Below are 16,612 nucleotides of genomic sequence, written 5' to 3'. Positions count from 1 at the left end.
CGTTCACAGAGCTATCTACAACAGGTAAGATGTTAACTGCTCATAAGCTTCTCACAGAACCTCGCTTGAAAAGATCTGAACTTTCTCTTTAAAGGAATGCTATCATGGGTTTGCATTTTAAGGACTAAAGGGGCAAGCTGCACAAAAGTGTGAGTAGTACACAAAAAATATGTATACGAAAAGAGTAGAACCCTTTTTGGGAATCCTCTGAAGACCCAACAAGTTTCTGCTGCGCAACTGTCGCACGAGCTCATCTTTATTTAATAGGTTTTAAATTAATTCACAAGGCAATTTTCTTTCTTGCTCGAGGAGAAAAGGAAAAAAAGCGAGAAATCAACACTAAGTAACACCAGAGTGTAATTAAATTGCCACGAGTCGCTCGCACACAGTGAGGGCTGTCCGGGATGTTCCAGGGTGACAGCAGCAGCGGCAGCAGCAGCAGGGGGATGGAGATGGGGATGGGGCAGGGTCGCCAGCACTTGAGTGTAATTCCATGTGGGAGGAGGATGGGTGGGTTTAAGTGCAGCTATCGGGTCTTTTTTTCTCACACGCTCTGCTGTGCGCACAGACTGAAGGCAGAATCAAGGCGCGCTCCACCTCTCCGCGCGATGTGCAGCAGGTCGGTGAGGGCGCAGCACTAATCTCTGATTCTGTCCCTGCATTTCAAGATCAGATGTTTTTTTTCTTTTTCTTTTCGGGTGTTCCCTTACTCCCCCACTCACTCACTGCTCCCCAACCCTCCACCCTCCGTCCTCTCCAGCGTCAACATCTGTGAAGTGGCTGCCTCGCCCGGTCGAACCGGAGGCCGCCTGGTCTCTGATCTGCTCCCAGGAGGAGTCTCCGGGGACGCGACGCGCTCCTCCGGAGCCAGCGGAGCCAGCAGGAGGCTGTGCGCCTCGCGGATCACGCCCGAGCCAGCGGCGAGCGCTCTGCCCGCGGACATGATGGAGGGAGGAGACGTGATGGACAAACTGGAGGACATGTCTTCGGTGTACGACTTCGACCCGATCACCGGTAACATCCCCGCCACCAAAGTGGAGATCACCGTCTCCTGCAGGTGAGGTTTGCGCTTCTGGCTCTTTTGAAGTTGTGAACGCGCCCCACCCTGTTTGAGGGGTTTAGTTTGGTCACATAATGATCCAAACTTTACTTTTGGTAACTTAATAAGTTATCAGCTTTGGTTTCTGGACAGCATAAACAAAACTTATTTCTGTTTCTTTCTGTTGAAAAAAATGTATCTAAAACTGCATATTTCCACTTTGTCACACTGATATCTGAGTTTTAGACATTGTAAGTGGAATAATACAGAAGTGTCAGCTCTTATTAAGGTAAACACTCCAAACATAGCCCCTCACTGACACATCCTTGCAGCTTTTCAGGGTGCAGGTTCTGTAACTGACTGCTTTCAGCACCAGCAGAGCGCTGAAAGCCTCCAGCCCTTCAGCTCCTGCATTCTTTACAAAGAGCTGTTAAATTTTCAAAGCTTTGCATCATATTCACACTGCGCCTGCAGTGTCCCTGGCCTCAGCCTTAACTCACTCCCATTCTGGTATTATTTTACCGTGTTTCATTTTCAGAAAGTATGTCAAGAAAAAAAAAAAGACTCAATCTCCCTACACAGCCCCTTCAGTCCATCACTCCTCCTCCCATGACGGGAGGCTTTAAAGTCAAGCTTACAATGCCTTTCACACCCTCCTTAAATACTCTAGTGCTGGCATGTGTGAGCTTCCACACACGCACACAAACACACACGCTTATGTTTCTGATCTTTGATTGTGAGTTTTAGCTTGGCAAGCCATCGAAGCTGAGTGAGTTGGAGATATAACAAGCTGGAAGTGCATTATTGATGGGCTATCTGACCTTCAGGGAAGCTCGCTCCAACATCTCTCAGCTCTGCGTGAAAAGACAGACTCTTGCAAGAAATTTGCTGAATGAACCAACAGTTGAGGTGCAAATCTTGATGGAAAAAGCCCAGAAAGCCTGCTCGTGCATCAGTCAAAATTCTGCATTTATAGCCTGTTTAGGTTGAGCTGATTTAGCTTATATCATTACTGATGTGCAATTAAGCACCATTAAGGTAAATGATGAGTTCCATCCTGACAAGCCCCCACACTTGCATTTATGCAAATCTTTCCTCTGATAGTGTGTATCAGTGTGCGTCTGATGTGTGTTGGGATATAGGAAGGCAGAGTGGTGCATATCCTCTCTGGCAGAAAGAAGACGACTCTGGGGGAGAAGAAATCAGTAATTTAAAGGGGAGGGTTTGTGCTGCTGCTTCACAGCCGCCCTGTTCCTGCGTGCGAGGCAAAGGTTGAGAGTTCGTCTCAGAAAATCATGCAGAAAATCCACATTTTCTATGCAAATGATATGAGAGATAAAAAGGGCATGTAGCATGCACTAATTAAGCTCACTGGTCCTCATGTACAGGCTCTTGGAAGTTTGGATAAAAAGTTTAAATTTCATCTTCAAAGAGCTTCCAGTGAGATTCTTGTTCTGTCTTTCAGGCAGCAACCCGTTAAGTCGATCCACAGATATTCAGTTAGATCAACAGCAAACTTTCAGCCCCTTTCCTTTTGAAGAAGTTCATTTTGGGTTTTGAGGTGTTTTTAGAATCATTATGTGATGCAGGTGGTTTCATTTCTCCTCCTTCCAGTAAAAGTTCTTTTATGTCATGAGCTGCAAAATAAGCCTGAAATGAGTTCTTCTTTTCATCAAGTTTTTATAAAATCTGTATAAATTCTACTTCAACCCTTTTTTCTTTTATTCAGCCAAAGTCCACAGGATTATTTTCTAAAGTGTGCCAATTTTTTGTTTGTTAGCAGACTTCTTCCACTAGTTATTTTAGTTAGAAAACACAAGATGTTTTTTTCTTTGTACTCCATCATGAATCTCATATTTTGCTGCTTCACTACACCAGAGTCACATAAATATCTTCAAGTCTTTGGCTGTCAAACTTGTACCTCTGTTAGGTTTTCTATTAATCCTACTAGTGACTTTAGATGACTTTTGTTTTATCACCCTTTTGCTTTAGGCAGCAGGCGTTGATGTTTTTGCCTGTGTGTCTGTCTGTTAGCAAAATATTGTATGAACCACTGGACAAATTTTATTGAATCCTTCAGAAATTTATCACTGAATGTACCTCTACAGTGAATTAACATTTGGAGTCAACCTAATTCAAGATGGCCAACACAGCTTCACAACTTTTGCAAACAAAAAAATGGCTAAAACGCAGACAATTATGAAGATATTAAGCTAAAATTTGGTGTTGTAGTAGCTGACAGTCTTTCATCACACATACTCTGAGCACTAAAGTTGTGCAACATCTTTGCTTTAAATGCTGAAATTAACTGTTAGAGTCAACACTGCCTGTTTGTCAGCAAAATATCTCATGAATCACTGAATGGATTTTAATGAAAGTCAGAATGTAATCAATAGATGTACATCTACAACTGAATAACTGTTGAAATGAATCCAATTCAACATGGCTGACACAGTTAATCAACATTTGCAAACACAACAATGGCAATAAATTTGTCAAATGTGCAGATATTGAGCTAAAGTTTGATTTAGTCATAGCTGAGAGTCATTCTCAACACGTACTCTGAGCACTATTTCATGAGGATGCACATAACATAATTCATGAGGTTTGGCCAAAACAGCTATAACTCTGTTGCTTCTTTCTTTATAAGATGACTTTAGTCTAAAACTTGTCATGAAAGCTGCCTAGTGATATGCATGTCTTCGACAAATGCTGGACCTTTAATGTTTGTTTGATCTTGACATTATTAGCTATAAACAGTTTATTTTTATATATAATGCATATAGAAAAACACAAATATTCAAAATATTTGCCATCTTTGGAGGGCTTTCTTTGGGCATCGCTTAATTTCCTGAATATTAAAGGTTGATGGAGTCAATGTTTGTAAAGCTTTGAACTTTGAACCACCTGGTTTTTCCTAAAGATTAACACTAACAAGCTGATGAAACTCTAAAATGAAGAGTTTTTATCTGTGAGTTCAGGTGCTTTTGAAGATCAGTTCATTTAATCTCACTCAGCTATTCACAGAATGAACCCATTGAGTAAAAGCCATTGGTTAACAGTCTAACACAGACACATAAATTTGCAAAAGGTTGCATTTAAAACCACACCACCAATTTCACGACTGTCTCAGCTTTTTAAAGCAGAATAAAAAAATAATTAAAATCTGCCACCTTTATACACATCTGATAACACATAAAGTCTCTTCAAATCCTCTAAGTAGTTGGTCCATGTGTTGTGTGAGTCAGATCCCTTTTAAAGATTGAAGCTTCTCTGTTTGATCATATTTGCATGTTCTCTGTAACCCCACCAGCCATGATGATAGCTGTTCCGTGAGGGTTAATACCCCTTATTACAAGCTGCACCCCTGCTTTTGACAACGCACTATTATCAGGGGTCGTGCCAAACACAGAGGGGTGGGTGGGCACCGGATCAGGGGGAAATGATAGGAATTGTTTTGTCTTTCATTCAGTTAGTGAAAAGGGAATGAAACATTTAGTGGCAGGAAGTTGTAAAAATGTAAGATTTTCTGTCTTCATACAGAGAGACTTGTAACAATTTTTTTTTGCAGGGATTTTTTTTTTCAAACATTCACTGTTTAGTTTTTCCTTGGGTTACATTTTTCACTGTGTTCACATTTTTAATAGCATTTAATGAGCAATTTCCTTTTTGTAATGTGTGTAAAAGCTTGTTCTTGGTTAGACAGTTTGACACAATAAAAAAGTCCAGACAATTGAGCCCAAATCCAGCCTGTGTTTTCCTTTTACCCTGGTGTTTTTATTCCCACAGGCCTTGTCACTCAGTGGTCATGTTCTCAGAGGTAAATGAAAAGAAAAAAGGTGCTAAGTGGACAGATGAGCAGAGGTTAAAATACTGCTGCCACAATGCTGCTGGCCTTCCCTTAAATCCTTTTAAAACTTATCAAAAACACATCGTTGAGCACCTTTTCTCCTTGTGTTCTGCTGTCTTACCAGACAGTGCAACAGCACAAACAAATGCTTGTGCATCTAACATGGCTTGTAGCCATTCAGCAGCTGCTCAGTCCAGCTGAAGAGAAACTGTCTCGTGTCTCTAAGAGCAAGTCTGGCAGTGGAAGAGAAGCAGCTGCTTGAAGTGATATCAAGAAACAATGAGCTCACTAGGCATGACTTGTTGATCTGTTAAAGGGGATTTCTGCTTGCATAATCATTGCAAAAAAAAAGAAAGAAAGAAAAGACAGTATTATCAATGACCTTGTTTCATGAAATCAGATCCATTGTTGGGAAAAAAGCTTCAGCCTCCACCTCTCAATACTGTTCAGTTGCAATTAATAATAGATGAAAGAGTTTCTGAGAAATCCTTTATTGCATTTAACATGGTAAAGCATTTGGTTTTATGTTTTGGACATTTTCAAATATCAATTATTCCTTCTTTTCAGAAAATGCTGAAATCAACTTGAGGTTTAACATCTTTTAAAATAAATTGTGCTAACTCTGTAGTTTTTGATAACACTGGCAGCACTTTTACCTTTTTTTGTGATTGATCACAAACTAATGTGGTTCATTTGTTTTTAAAAGGCTAACTAATTAATTGAAAAGAACAGCAAACTGTAAAGACATATACAACATATTTAGACCTCTGTAAATACATGTTGCAGGACTGTTGCTTAAAGGGGATAGTCCAAATCTTTTAAAGTGGGGTGTGGAAAGGTTTGGAGCAATTAGCAGCTTACCTGTTGCAGATCAAATAAATAAAGTTTTATTCTGATCAAACAAATAAAGTGGATAGCTTCTATAAAACAATTCCAATCTCAAAGACCGCACAGGAATTTCTTGCAAAAGCCATTTCATACACCTCTACACTGCTGTTAGTGTAGCATTACTTGTTTATTTACATAGAAGTTTATGGTTAATTGCAAGTGCAAACAGCATCAGCTAGCCCTGTTTCTCCAAACTGAAGTCTTTTTAAAGAGCTATTTACAACAGAAAATGTATTATTGTTCCACAGAAACCTACTTCAAAAGATTTGATATTGCTATTGTTTTTTTAACTTTATCCTGCTGCATGTTTGGAGTTGCTGCCATTCTGCTAAATGAACCTATAACCAATAAAATGCCTCATTGATGGTTCAGCATGATGACACCACAGAAAGTGCCATAAATTCCTTCATGGTCATTTAGGAATAACATGTTAATGGATGTTATGCGAGGAGTGAGGTGTGACTCCTAAAAAGCACCAGGTCAAAAGTTGCATTAACTGAATCCAGAGCAGAGAACCAATTAAACTAACAAAGGATTGTCCTTTTCTGAAGACATGGAATGCATAATCTTAATTAAAGTACATTTAGCTCATGAATAGCTGCTTCTTGTAACATAATAATGTTACTCTTAAAGTGCATGTGTGAGTTTCTTCATCTTGTTTCCTGAGTGCAGCCAGAGCAAGTGTTGCTATGATTAAATTCCTCTTTTAAATGTCTGGATGACCTGCATTTGCATAGATATTTGACTTTTTCACAAGCCTGCCTTCTGAATCTGATAGCTTCCCTCACAGAGCTAAAACAGATATAAAAGCATCTCCCGCAGCGGAGGAACGCCCAAGGGAGAGCCAACACCACCGCACATCATCGCTTTTATTTTCTACGCTTTCACATGACATGTTTGTAGGTTGGAGCTCCTCTGGTGTGAGCATGTTCTGCACCACAAGCTCCACTGAAGCAGCTCATTAGCCACATGAAGAATGCCATGTAAAATACATGAGCTCAGCTACGCAAACCACAACATAATTAGCAGATGAATACCCACCACCGCCAAGATAAAATTCTTTTTGTTCTTTTTTTGAGGGTCTCAAACATTCTTTAATCACTTATTTTATAGCACACTGCACAACTCCACATAATCTTACTTATTCAGGCTGGAAATTAGATGTGGGGTGAACAGAAATCTCTGATAAAGCAGATAATTATCGATCGAAATGAGGAATTTTAGATGGATATACTCTAAATTGTACAGTAATCAGTGGGGATGGAGTTTAATTTATTAAGATTAAAGACATTCCCTGAAAGAATGTGTGTCTCCTTAATGCCAGAGTTTTAAACTAAGATCATCTTATGATGAGAAATAATGGAGACTAAGCTGCTACAACACCTAATTTTAGCTAAGTGACTGTAAAATTGGGTGAGTTACAGGAAAAATTTTCAAAATTCAGTTGACTGTGACGGCCATCTTGAACTGGACTGACTCCAAAAGTTATAGTTGTAGATGTTCACCTAAGGATTCGTTTTTAAAAAGGTTCATTAAATCCATCCTGTGATTCATAAAATAGTTTGCTAATAGATAATGGCAAAATTTTAAAAACAGATATTATGCAATCAGTTGGCACTTGGAGTATAGGTTTGGGATGATGCGCAGCTACTACCACACATAGCACAATAACACCATTTTTGTGTTTTCTATGCTTGCTTAGTTGTGCCAGCCATCTTGAATTGGACTGGCTTTAGAAGTTAATCAGTTGTAGATGTGACAGAGAGACAGAGAGGTGACGAGATATAGGCAACAGGTGTTCTGATTACTAATTCAGCACAGGTGAGACAAAGAGACTGACAAAGGGACCAATCCTACAAAATGAAACAAGGACATATACAATTCCAAACCAAGTTTCACAGAAGTAAAAATCATGGACACTGTGACATTTTGAGCCTTAATTGGCTGCTGCAGGTTCTCCTACGTGTTGATTAATGTCATAATTTGCTTCACATTCATTTAATTGACTGCAGTTTGCTACTCTGCCACCACTTTCCTGGATTAAAATGAGCTCAGTCTCTGTGGGTTATTATTATTTTTTTCTTTTTTAACATCATTCAGGGATTTATGAACTGGTTAAGGGTTTAATTCAGTTGAGTTTATTTATATCCACAACAAACTATAGACAGTCTAATTCAGTCCAAAATAGATTTGAGCTGTTATTATAAAAATATATGCCAAAGCTTCTCTCAAATGGTCCCTGTGAGAAACATGGTGTTAAATTAATTAGTAAAACAATATAACAAAACAATATGAGCTGACTGCTTATAAAAAAGGCAATTCAGCATCTTTGTACACCCAAAAATAAATTAGGATAAAATGATTTTCACTTCTATTGCAAAAGTAAAACACATTTTTTATCAAAGGTTTCATAGAGTACAATAAATAAATGTCATAACAGTTATTAGTTTAGAATAAGATAAATGTTGACAGATTAAAAGAAAAGAAAGTAGTGAACTTAGTTCTGTTGCAGGTTAAAGTCACTCACTTTAGTATCAAATTTAGAAAACTGTATTGCAAATTATGTTTACACAGACAAAATCTTTTTTGGTCATTAAACCCTCCATTACTCACATGCATTTACTTCTAATGTTACAAACAACAACAACAACAACAAAAACATTTATTTGCTTTCTACATGGTGAAATATGTAAAGATAATAAAATTAACTAATGTGACATTTTCAAACATATACCTCCATTTTAAAATAGGATAAAATGTTAGGCAAATCAGCTAATTCAGGTCATCATAAAAAGAAGAAATATGCCTCTAATCCTTCCTAAAAGACAAACTGTGTAAAACTGATGCAGAATAAAACAACCAAAGTCTGGATATGGATTTTCTATAATGTAAAACATAGATATGCAAGCTGTTACTGTACTGTATGTGGGAAGCTTATTAGCAAGATAAGACTACCAAGACCTAATCTTATTTAAAAACTCATTAGTTTAATTTTTCGTCATGTTGCAAATAAAGAAAAAAAAATCAAACTAAGACACTGAGTAACACAGCATCATGCCAAATCTGCATTTGCTGCTGCCATAAAACATTAGGATTTATGAAGCGTCGGTTTTATCTTACTAATGCTTAAAAAACAAATAAACAAATCTAAGAAACAGATGCACAACTTTCTGTTCTTTTCCAAAAGATAACTCTTTTATGAATTTTGTAAATTTTCTAATTTGCTATTAAAGCCCTGCTTATTATTTAGAGGTGCAATGAAAAGGAAGCGTAGCAAAGAACCGAGTCTTAAACACAGTAAAATAATGGAGCCAAATGCCAAAAAAAAAAAAGAAAGAAAAGCACAAACTCCCTGAGGTTATCCAACAAATATCTCAATCCAAACACATGCACATACCACCACATTACCTGAGGCTTTTTGCAGCTATAGAGAATACAGTACATAAACTGTGACTACACCAGCTGTTCAGGATGTTCAGGTTTCTTTAGTGGAGCCCACTCAGTACAGCTGTGGGAATCATCTGCTTATCCCTTATGGCTGACATTTATCGTGTTTTAACCATTATGTGCTATATACATACATACAGATATAACTCATTTCCTTTTATTGCTTAAGGACCTGTCCACACGAGAATGCCTTTTTACCAAAACAGACTAGATATGTCTTCATCCACATGGAGACCTAGAAAACAACACAAACGCTGTCGTAAGTATGTCAGACCTGTATGTGGTGCGAAAGGAAACAGGAAGGAAGAAGTGGAGTAAAGCACATAAAACTTACATGAACTGTAAACACAATGAACAAAAACTGACAACCATGATGAAAACAAGAGCAAGAATCAAATCCTTTTTGTGAACTATTGATAAAGTGGAACGTCTCCTTTGTGTCACATTAACCTACTATTGACTGGAAGTCATTTCAGTCTAAATATGTGGACATAATGGACACTTTCAGGCCCAGAACCCACCGAGAGATGGTTAGAAGGATGGGTTTCCTCATATTGTTCAAAGCATATCACAGTAAATTAGTGTTAAAACAATTCCCATTTCCCACATTTTAAAAAGTATATTCTTAATGTTTATTGCTGGTCTTTTTTGCAGCATTTGCTTTAGCAATGTTGATAGTTCATAAATGATGAAACCATTTAAGCCTTAGATTATTTGATGTTATAATAAGGTATTTTTTTCTCTGTTCAAGGCAATTTCATTGTTTATCAGCCTTATCTGCTCATTTAGGTGGTACATCATATGAAGGTTTTGATGAAGTTTAAAAACTAGAATCTGCAGCACAAACACAAGCGTGTAATCTGTCCTAATTGTTGTTATGTTTGTCATGCTTGAGATTGTCAGCTAGGCAGGAGGTGTGACCTGGACATCATTGTTTTTAAAAGGTTGTCTTCAATCTGCACAAGTACACAGCGGCGATGTTTGCTGATTTTTTTCACTTTTAAACCCTGTTTCCAAAAAATAATACTTATGGGCTCCTAAAACACTGTTTCTGTGTAGATGGGCCCTAAGTTGTCCTGTAAACAAATTTGAATAGGAGGTCAATTCAACCTTTTGGAGGGACCTTTTATGTAACATACAACTATATCAACTCACATCCTTTGTGTTCCACCTTTCCTGTGTTTTATCTTCAGAACAGTTGATTCTGTTACTTTTGTTCCTCAACAGCTACCTGGTTCATTTGGGAGTCAAATTAAAACACCGTTTGAAGCGTAGAACCCATGCATATTTAGGACATCAGAGTTGTTGTTTCTGCTGTTGTTTTGTCTCTGTCAGATCTTCCTACTGGACCACATTGATCTGCGGTGAACATATTGTGTTCTGGTGTGTCTGTGAGAAGCTGTTTGCATTCAAGAGGACATTTAAACGACACAGATCACATTTTCTCTTGACCCGAGCAAACAAATCGATTGTTTTCAACCCTCGTATTTTTTCATTAAACAAATTGAACATGAGCATTGGAGACAGTAAAAACTATTTCTTAGCTCCATTTACTGTCTTTGACACTTCACTGATTTTTTCCTTTGCCTTTCAAATTTCTTTTCAACCTCTGTCTGTACTCTAATGGACAGACAGTGACTAATGCTTTCACTAAATCAATAAAGTGGAGTGAGGGTATGTTGGAAAGATAAGTGTGCACACGTCAGGGGCTTGCATTCGCAATTTGAAAACAACATTTTCCCTAACTCACCTGTTTTATATTTACAACAAATAAGAAGTCACACTATTTGCCCTGAAACTCATTTATTTGCTTTAATTAGAAACGCATCATGATTTTATCCGTCACCTGTCACTCTCTTTCAAATAATCCCCTCCGGCCCTGACAGAACCACTGTTCGATGTGTCAGAGTCTTTACACATCAGCTCTGCCAGCTGAGAATTACAAGTTTAATTCCTGTAGCCATCACACTCCTATCAGGCTCATATCTTGTAGCTCTCATGGCCGGGTGAGAGAATCTTCATGAATGCAAACAAGGCCGGGTGAAACCGTGGATGACAGCCACTGAACACAAGCGATGTCGATTCCAGAGGAAGAAGGGTAACACTCTTTGCAAGTGTTAATGATGGTTCACTGTCATGCTGGCTTTAGCGACTGAGAGGCTGGGATGAGGCTTTGATCTGTGCTCTCTGGCTGACAGGGCATGCTGGGTGTCTGGCAGAGAACAGAGAAGTCACGGGAAGACAAAGTCAGATTTCCCTGTGAAGGACTGGAGGATCACCTAAACACCATCTGTCCAAGAGACCTAAAGAGAGTTTGAGGAGTAAACACTTTAGAGGGGGGACATGAATTTTAAATTTGGTTTGGGAACGAGCGCTGTGGCATCAACTTGTTGTTGAAAACCATAAAACCCATAAAACGGATTCTCGCTTTTGGAGTTTTTGATGGTCAGATTCAGTAACTATACAGTATACTCTTGTTTTCATACTCTTAAAAATCTGGGCTGCAAAGTCCAGCAGGTACCAGGGTTTGACATTGACAAAAGAAGTTGAAATAATCTGTTCCCCCCATGGATAAATAAATAAATAAATTGGTGTCTATGTGCAGCATAGTGTTATATTTAACAAGGAAACCTGTATCGTCAAAGAAGAGAAACATCTAAAACAGGGGTGTCCAACCCTGGTCCTCGAAGGCTATTATCCTGCATGTTTTACTTGTTTCCCTGCTCACACACCTCATTCAATGGTTAAATTACCTCTTCATGTTCTGCAAAAGCCTGTTAATTACCCATTGATTCAAATCAGGTGTGTTGGAGCAGAGAAACAAGTAAAACATGCAGGATAGTGGCCCTCCAGGACCAGGATTGGACACCACTGATCTAGAACATCTGGCTATAATATTTGATGACATCAATAGTAATGTCTGGTTTGTTGCCTTAATCACATCAGGCATTTATGTATCCTGTTATTGCCATTACAGCAATTAAATTAGAAACATGCACATTTGTATAATTTTGGAAAATAATTATCCTCATGTAATGTTGTTGATGAGCTGTAAGAGTTCATTTAGTTTATTTTATGATTTATTTTGCCTATCTATCTATCTATCTATCTATCTATCTATCTATCTATCTATCTATCTATCTATCTATCTATCTATCTATCTATCTATCTATCTATCTATCTATCTATCTATCTATCTATCTATCTATCTATCTATCTATCTATCTATCTATCTATCTATCTATCTATCTGTCTGTCTGTCTGTCTGTCGTATCAGTGGATCATTAAACTGGTTAGATTAAATTTCATTGTGTTGGCTGAAACCACTATTCACAACTACTTTAATAAAACAAACACACAAGTAAAAGTGGGTGCCAATGATTTTGTAAAGATTAAAAGTGGTAAAAAATACTGAAGGGCATAAAGTTTTAGTCACCAAACTATAATTTTTTAAAAGCTTGGCAAGAACTGACACCGTGTTCCACTAAACCTGCAATCAGTCACACAGTAAACACAATCAAACCCCACTTACGCATCTCTCCTACTGAGAAATCGAGAACTTTAATTTATCATGGCAGTCGATAGTCCCTCTAATTGAAGAAGCCATTTACTAACATTTGACCAGGTCCTCCTTGTTCCTCTCAGATTCCCGATTAGCATATTTATTATAGCTACTCTAGACAGAGGGATTGCTATTTTTGTCTCTGGTATCTCATGAGTCTTCCTATTTCAGTGGATAATTGGATTTATTAGAATTCTCAGTTGCAGCTAATGACAAAACAAACAAAGCTAAGAGGACACTTCTCTGCAGGGATTCAAAGAATGATCATCATCTCAAAAACAATGCTATTTGAGAAGCAAAAAGATGCTATTTTTGAACAAAATTTACCATACTAACTTGGAGGTAATTACAGACGGGTAAACGTCAATCATTTTCACTTTATTTTTCACAAAAGGTTGAGGGGTTCACTCCATACCTGCAGACAATTACTTTATCAAATGGCATCATTGCTGGCAGGAAACATTAGAAACAGGTACCGTTTATTCAGTACTTTGAGTAACAAGACAGGTTTTGGTTTTTCAGAATGGAGTTCTGAGGGTTATACTTCAAAGCAGATTTAACAAAGCAGGGCATTTTTCTCTAAGCCTGGCTTAACAAAGCCTAAAACTTTACTAAGAAGTTACGAGTACTATATGGTTCTTCTGATGTTTGGTAGCTCAAACTTTCTGCTTTGGTCTCTGTGTGCGTTCACATTAAAAGGAGCCTTCTACTTGTCATTTGATGCTTTTGCTGCTGAAACTCTAACAAACTAAATAAAATATTTCCACTTGCCTCAATACTTCTCTCATAAAAGACAGAAGGTTGTGGCCTATTAATGGAAAGTGAAGAATACAGACTAAAGAACATAATGAGTATACACCTTTGCCACACTTAGGAGAAACAAGATTTTTCTTTATATGTTGCAGAAAATCAGAACAGTCTACCTGCTACTGTTCAGGTCAGGACAAAAAACTCGTACACTTTTACTTTTATTCAAGATGTTTATTTAGCTCTGACACTGTCCCATAATGTGAAAACCACTTCATTAATCCAATCAAATATATTATTTATTTTATATTCTCTGATGTACAGAGGTACTAACAGAGGTACTAATATTACCCATTTAATGGACGTCTCAGCAAATGCAGACGGTGTAAACAGTCCATTGTACGTCATCAGCTTGATGTGGTTCTAATGGTGTCATGCTGCACATTCTACACACATTTTCTTAATTATTGTTTCTTACTGCAGTCTAACTGCTCTATGAGCGAAGCCTCTGTTACCATGGAGATCCAGCCACGTTCTAATGGTTCTTCCTTTGTGATACTTTCAGCTCAAAGTAGAAATGTTGCTTCCTAGTACAGCCCATTGGAATGAAGCAAAGGCAAAGAATAACAAGAAAAACAATAATAAAAACACAACTACAGATTAAGTCTAGTAAAATGCAGATTTGCTTTGCTCTCAACATTGCAAATCAACACAGTAAAACCCTTTTGCAATGACTGTTCTTACATAAAAACCTCCTAGCAGAAGTGTCAAAAAGTATTGAAAATCAAATATACTGTACCTGCCAACAAACAAATTTTGAAGGTAACGTGAATAAGAAGAACACACCAAACCTCTGTTTATCTGATAAAGCAGACAGGTGCAAGAAGAGTTTTTCACCTGTGTCAAATGCAGCCATTGTGCAGTAACAGAAGTGTCGCTGACGTATGTAATGGAGTAATGGGAGCTTAATGGCTCTCAGTCAGAACTTCAGAGGAAGCTGAATCACAGATGTGGACAGCTTCCACCACCGTGCTATCAGACAAATGAGGCTTTTTCATCCTGACTTGGACCAAATCACTGCAAGTGATGCAATTTAATTCACTAGAATGAACTAATTTGTTTGGAGCTGTGTGCCCGTGATGGTCTTTAACACAGATAATAAGATACTTCCTGTTGTTGGTGGACTGAACGGACTTACAAGTTCTCTGGTCCTCTGAAAATTTTCCATCCTAAAGTCAAAGCTTGTTCTGGTGTATTCCAATAATGGCATTCATTTATCTAAATATATTTTCTAACAAGACCATGGTAAATTTGATCTGTAATACATAAAATTAGAAATAATAAGTGGCACGCTTCAGCTAATGAGCTCAGCTCACTGCCGGTGTGTGGTCTCGAGTTTCGATCTGCACGTTTCCCTGTTGGGGTTTGACTGAGCCAACGAGTACAAATCCAACAGTCTGAGCGCTTTATCAGCAGAAACATTGTGTCTCCACACGCTACAATGTTTTATGTTAAAAGCATTTTTATCTAAAGACACCCAGTGTTATTTTGAACTAAAGAGACATCAACAAAGCATTGTTTGCAGCAGAAACAGAATAAGGGTGAAGCTAAATTAGACCAACAACTAATTTTCACGTTTGTGAAAACATAAAAGTCACTCAGAAGGTATTCCGACATTTTAGCAAATTTAAAATGTTTATTACATAAGTGCTAGAGAGAGGTGAATGAGAGCAGTCTGTCGGTGTGCTTATAATTCTGGTTTAACCAATGGTGGCTTGTAGTGAATGATTCCTGACTGTGTTTACTCCTCAGAGGAGATATGATGAAATTGCTGTCTGTTCTCAGCCCACAGAGCTATTTCAGCTCTGGCTGTGTGCCCCTTAGTGCAGTATTAGATGGTCCAATGTGCTACAGCAATGCTGGAGATGTGTGAAAGTGTGTGGGGGTGAAATGGCTGGTTTTGTTTATGGAGCTACCGATGCCCTGAGGGGAACTATGTGATGAATGAGGAAAAAGAAACCAAAACTGTATATATATATGTGTGTGTGTGTAAGAATGTCAGTGAATATCTGGCCTTGCTGCCTTCAGAGCAACTTGGCTGCATCTTTGACAGGTTATGACCCTTATTGTTGTTGATTGTATTTTAGCTCTTTTTTTATTTTTATTTTTATTGCTAAGTCAATGTTTGCCTGTAAAACATTTTAACAGCTTTATGATGTAATATTTGAAATCTGGAGAGAAAAGCCGGTCATTCCACTGGTTTGGCCAAGACTGAAATAACTTAATGATGCATTTTTCAGATAATTTTATTTCCTCCACAAACTTTTTTCCTAACAATGAGTGTGACATCGGTTTGGTGGGTCGTCATCAAACTTGATGTTCTCCAGCCTTCTTTGGTAGATATTTTGTGTCAGATTATGTAACAGTATGCTTAAATGACAATTCAGTACTCCTGAGGTTCACAATTGTTATGGGTTTGGTACAGTAGAAAAGAGAAACAAATGCCAAATGTTGTTTTTCTTCTTTTTTTTTGGTAAACAGATAATAACCTTCTCAGAAACAGAGAGAGAGAGGAAAAAACCCCACCCTCACTAGTATGGAGGGTCTAAGGTAATGGGTCTTACATAAATTTGTAAGGTTATTTGGCAATGTGTCAAAGAGAAAGTTTGATATACTCCAAAAAGGTGTGTCTTTCTTGGGTTAAGAAAGTATTACAAATAATAAATACAACAAATCAAAAAAAAAAAAAAAGTCAGGGCTGTTTGTTTAAACTAATTTGACCTAGACTTGATGTAGGATGTTGAAGTTCTCCTTGGGAGGGACAAAGATGGACAGGATTAGGAATGAGGCACAGACGTCCAGCACAGGTTGAAGGACAGGGAGATAAAGTTAGAGAGACTGAGATGGTTTGGACATGTGCAGAGGAGGGACAGTGGGTATATTGGTAGAAGGTTGTTAGAGATGCAGCTGCCAAAAAAAAGACAAAGAGGAGACATATGGATCCAGTTAGAGAGGATATGGACATAGTTGGAGTGAGGACAGAGGACGCAGAAGACAGAGTTAGATGGAGGAGGATGAC

At 38.0% G+C, this 16,612-nt stretch overlaps 1 protein-coding gene across 2 annotated transcripts in view; it reads left to right on the top strand.

Annotated features, from left to right (window-relative positions):
- The first annotated feature begins 461 nt into the window (after nt 1-461).
- The window catches only part of cpne5b (copine Vb), a 132,075-nt gene continuing 115,924 nt past the window's right edge, over nt 462-16,612 (top strand). Inside the window, exons 1-2 of one of the 2 annotated variants that reach the window (XM_025010189.2) lie at nt 462-619; nt 761-1,057. In XM_025010189.2, coding sequence (XP_024865957.2) covers nt 507-619; nt 761-1,057 — 410 coding nt within the window. In that variant the 5' untranslated portion in view covers nt 462-506. The remainder of the gene's footprint in view (nt 620-760; nt 1,058-16,612) is intronic. The other variant, XM_025010188.2, reaches the window with a different exon arrangement.

The sequence above is a fragment of the Kryptolebias marmoratus genome, linkage group LG4, assembly GCF_001649575.2.
Source record: "Kryptolebias marmoratus isolate JLee-2015 linkage group LG4, ASM164957v2, whole genome shotgun sequence".
Taxonomy (NCBI): Eukaryota; Metazoa; Chordata; class Actinopteri; order Cyprinodontiformes; family Rivulidae; genus Kryptolebias; species Kryptolebias marmoratus.
The sequence above is the reverse complement of the archived record's forward strand: the minus strand, read 5'-3'. Positions and strand labels throughout refer to the sequence as shown.